Source organism: Plasmodium reichenowi, chromosome 9, assembly GCF_001601855.1.
Source record: "Plasmodium reichenowi strain SY57 chromosome 9, whole genome shotgun sequence".
Taxonomy (NCBI): domain Eukaryota; phylum Apicomplexa; class Aconoidasida; order Haemosporida; family Plasmodiidae; genus Plasmodium; species Plasmodium reichenowi.
In genome coordinates, this window is record NC_033654.1 from 535,028 (window position 1) to 540,544 (window position 5,517).

The 5,517-nt window shown below is 17.7% G+C and overlaps 1 protein-coding gene across 1 annotated transcript; it reads right to left on the reverse strand.

Annotated features, from left to right (window-relative positions):
• Positions 1-537: 537 nt before the first annotated feature.
• On the reverse strand, positions 538-3,076 carry PRSY57_0912300 (met-10+ like protein, putative; the record flags this gene model as incomplete). Its single annotated transcript, XM_012907363.2, has 2 exons — positions 538-603; positions 779-3,076. 2 exons carry the CDS (start codon positions 3,074-3,076, stop codon positions 538-540), a joined length of 2,364 nt encoding a protein of 787 aa, XP_012762817.2.
• Between the last annotated feature and the right edge of the window lie 2,441 nt (positions 3,077-5,517).

Sequence of the window (5,517 nt, forward strand, 5' to 3'; positions counted from 1 at the left end):
TGATTATATTTTTTATGTTTTAAAATGATGTTATTGCTATGAAAAAAAAAAATATATATATATATATATATATATATTTGAAAAATTAAATTTGTATATTTTCACAAGATATTAATATATATATATATATATATATATATTTTTGTAACCTTATAAAAAAGTTGTTAAATGTTTATTATATAATTAATTGGAAACGTTACAAACGCATAACATTCTTTAAATGTGCAAGTCTTTATTTTATTTATTTATATATTTGATTTATTTATATATTTTATTGTTATTTATATAATTTAGTTTATTTTTATTATTTTTTTTTTTAGTTTAATATGTAATCATATTTTTATAAAAAGATAAACAAATTTTTATGAATTAATAAAAAAAAAAAAAAAAAAAAAAAAAAAAAAATTATAAATAGATAAACAGGAAAAAGAAATATAGTTACCAAAACTACCTACAATATATCTTTTTTTTAAAATAAATTATATATATATAATATATATATATATATATATATATCCCCAAAAAAAAAAAAAAAAATTATAATAAATCCTTTAAATTAAATTCTACAACATACATTAATTTACTGGGTGAAACTTTTCTTATCTGCAAAAAAAGAGAAGAATAAAATATTATAAACATATATAAGAATATATATAAATATGTACGTAATATATATATATATGTATGTGTGTTTATATATATTGATAGATATACATTATTAATTTGTATACACTTTATATATATATATATATATATATATATATATGTCTCATTGTACCTCTGTAATTTTAATATCCTTTGGAAGTTGGTTAAAGTGGAGCAATATATTTTTTTCTGCATGTTCATAAAAAAATTCAGGTTTAGCAAAATAATAACAATGAATGAACACATTTCTTAGTTCATCATTTTTTTCTTTTTTATATTTTTTGAAAACATTAAGAAATTCCAAAGCTGTTTGAGGTAAATTCATTAATATGTGTATATCTTCATAGATGTTTAAGTTTATATCTATTTTATGATTTTCTTCATTTTTTGAATTGTCAATATTTTCTTCTCGTATTTTTTGATATTTGAATTTGTGTTCATACATATCAGCGTATTGATGAATACTATTATTACCACTAACATTAATATTATTATTATTATTATTATTATCACATGTAATGTTTCTTTGATCATTATTATGATCACATGTAATGTTTCTTTGATTATTATCATTATGAATGTAGGGACATTTTCTATCAGATATGTTATTCTCTTTTTCACACGTATTATTATTTTGAATATGGTTTTTATTTTTATTTTTATTTTTACTTTTATTTTTATCATTTCCCGTGAGAATATGGTTTTTACTATTCAAAACATCAAGCGATATATTTTTTTGATTTTGGTCATTTATATATAATGTTAAAACGTTATTATTTTTTGAAAAAATTTTTAAATTAAATAATTTTTCTAGAAATTCACGACCATCCATGTTATAGGTTAATATATTTTTATTTTTATTCATTGAAATATTTATATTCATATATTTATATGCATGTTCATTAATATCATTAGAAAAACATAAACAACTTTTTTTACTTAATGATAAACTAAATATACCAACACCACCAAAAACATCTATTATTATAGAATTGTCTTTTACCAAATTATATATACGATCTCGTTCTTTTTTTAATTTTGAATTCCAATATATTAATTCATAATTTAATTTTACTCTTATATTATTCTCTTTTAATTGAGTAACATAATTGTTCTCACCTGCTAAAAGTTCAATATTAAATGTTCTATGAGTATTATTCAATATGTCCTTTTTATTTATCACTGTTTTTATACTTTTATTCTTATCTAATATTATTTCGGCTATTATTTTTTTACAAGACTCTAATTTATCACAAAAATTTAAATGTGCTATATGACCTATTATTTCAAACTTGTGTATTATTTCATTTATAGATGGAAATATCTTCCTCAAAATTTCTGATGTGTTCATATTATCATAACCAAATTCTAATTTTACTTTCTGAAATTTTATATCCTCTTCTTTTATCAATTCAAATAATTCTTCTATATATTCGAACTTGTGCATATTATATATAATTTCTATGTCATCTTTATCCTTCTTAAAATCCTCACACAAATTCTCTACAGAATTTTTATTTTCATCATGTTCATTTATTTCGTCATCGTTTATCAATGTTTCACATAATTTCTCATCACACATTATAATATTATCAACTGCTTGCTCTTTCTCTTTTTGCCTGTACTGTTCAGGTGAATTGTTCTTACACATGATAATATTACCAACTTGTTGTTGTTTCTCTTTTTGCCTGTACTGTTCAGGTGAATTGCTATTACACATGATAATATTACCAACTTGTTGTTGTTTCTCTTTTTGCCTGTACTGTTCAGGTGAATTGTCATTAAACAGATGAGACATTGATTTAATATTATTTTTCGTATAAATCCCATCATCATGTATGCTTTCTTCCCTTTGTTTATAAAAGAGTTCAAGTAAAATTTTATTAAAAAAATCGTTGAGCGGAATTAGTCTAAAATCTTCTTCATTAAAGTTTGATTGACTTTTAAAGTATTCATTCGAAAAAAATATATTCATATTGTTACACGTTTGATTATCATTATGATCATTATTATAATTGCCATTCTCACTTTCATTCTTAGCATTTTGGTGATTTCTTTTTTTCAAGTAGTTATTATAAATAAAATTTAGCATATGATTATTTTTATCATTATGATCATTTTGCAGGAAACAATTTTTATACTCTTTATATTTTAAAACGGAAGGAAATTTATAAATATCTAATAGCCAGAATTTAGCTCTTTTGTTCTTTAATATTTTATTTACTTTATATTTATCTAGTAATAGGCAGTACGTATGTTTCTCGTATTTAACCTTTTCCTTCACATCATCTAAATTTTTAACATTGAAAGAATTTGTCATGTTTTGAAAATTATATAAATTATTCCTTTTTATTCTTATGCAAAATATTATTTCAACATAAGAAATAAAGAAAAATAAATACAGTGAGAGAAAAAGGGATTTAAAAAACATCAACAAGCATAATTAATAATATGAATAAATAAATAAAATATATATTATATATATATATAGATATATATTTACCATATGTTAAAAAGCAGAACAAAAAAATTAAAATAAAAATATAAAAATATAAAAATATTTTATTTTATTTTTATATATAAAAGAATAGAAGTTCAGAAATAACAACTTCTGCAACAAGATAAATATATTAATTATTTTTACATATTACAAAATGATGATAAATATCAAGGTAAAATAAATAACATATATATATTATATATATATATATATATATATATATATATATATATATAATGCGAATTAATCTATGGGAAGTAGAAAACATTTTTAATTTTTTAACTATTGATGATTTTTTTTTTATAAAGTAAAAATATATCTACATAATTTATATACCTATGCAAATAATAATCATTAAGGAATATATTATTCAAATAAATAAACAAATTAATTATTCATTACATTACTTAAATAATATATATATATATATATATATATATATATATTTATATATAAGAATTTATTCATATCAAAATTTTAAATAATTGGCACCTATATTTTTTTATGTTTGGAAAGAGAAAAAGAAAAAAGAAAAATCGAAATATTATATTTTAATCTTTTACATTAATATGATGTCATTCTATAAAATATAATAAGAATATTAGGATCTATGAAATGTAAGTATTTTTTTTATTTTATTTTCCAAAATTTTCTTTTAATTTATAACTTAGATATGGTGTTAACATATTTTATATAAATCATTCTAAGGGTAAAATTTCTTATTCTTTGATTAACTAACATAAATAATATATATATATATATATATATATAATGTTGCTATTTTATTATATATATAAAATCATTCAAACTAAATTTAAAGTAATGTCCTGTTTTTTTTTTATAAGATCGTTATAATTTTAAGTCCTTTATATTTCAGTATCATTATTAAGAATGGTAGAATATAAAAATATTATACATATATATATACTTATATATTTTTTTTTTCCTTCATTTTTTTTATTTATTGACTCTTAAAAAAGGATATAAAGTTGTGCATGTCAAGTGCACCGTATTATAAGATATATTATAAATACATTTATATATGGAGAATACATAAAATATAGTAAAACTATTAGGGTTAGTATAATATTAATATAGTATAAATAATATATTATTTAAAGAGGACAATACAGTATCGACATATTATTCGTTACTCTTATATTTTTTAAATCTCCCTCTAAGGTATTAAAAAGTTGATTTTAAAATTCTTCATACGTTTTTTGAATTAATAATTTTTGTATATAATTTTTTTGTAAAATAAATACATAAACATATATATATATATATATATATATATATATATATATATGTTTTTATTTATATTTATTTATTTTATCTGTGATCTTATTAAATATATTTTGCGTACACAAAAAAATACGTTCATAATATATGTGTAAGGGTAAAATAATTATATATATATATTTGTCTTAAAAAAAATTGTAGCACTATAATAGCATATTCATATATTTATTATATATATAATATATATATACAACCTCCAAGTAAATTTTTTTTGTTTTTATTTTTGTTTCTTTTTGTTTTGGTCCCTATGCCAAAGTCATAAGAAATATAATATAATAATAATATTTAGAGATAAAATAAAAAATACAATATTATAAAATACATTCATACATTCATATATATATATATATATATATATATATATTATATGTACATCATTTTTATGTACACACACATATACGTTGAATATATATATGTATATATTATATATATAAAGATATATTATTATATACATTTCACTATATATTTGATTATAATACGCATATGTTTTAGTAAAATATATTTTTTATATTATAAACAAAAAAAAAAATAATAATAATAAAGTCAGGGAAAGCTCATATTAAGAATATATTAATAAATAAATATACATATATATATATATATATATATTACTTTTATGTGAATAAATAAATAATGCTTGTAACACAAGTATATACATATGTGTAAACATATTCACACACATAAGTTCGCATATATATTTATAATATACTTAAATATCATATTGTCTGTATTTCTCATAAATTGTTATTATGTACTCTCGTTAAAATATTTAAGAATGAATACAAACCATACTAATATATAGAACTTTTTGTACTTCATAAAGTTATATGTATATATATATATATATATATATATATATATATATGTATGTATGTATGTATGTCCTATTACAGTAATAATAAATATTTTGTTGGTTGTTTTATAATTTAAATTTTTTTTTTTTTTTTTTTTTTTTTTTTTTTTTTTTTTTCTTTGTTTTTTTTTTTTTTTTTTTTTTTTGTTTAATAATTTTTTTTTTTTTTTTTTTTTGTTTTTTGAAAAAATTTTTTTTTTTTCTTTTTTTAATATTT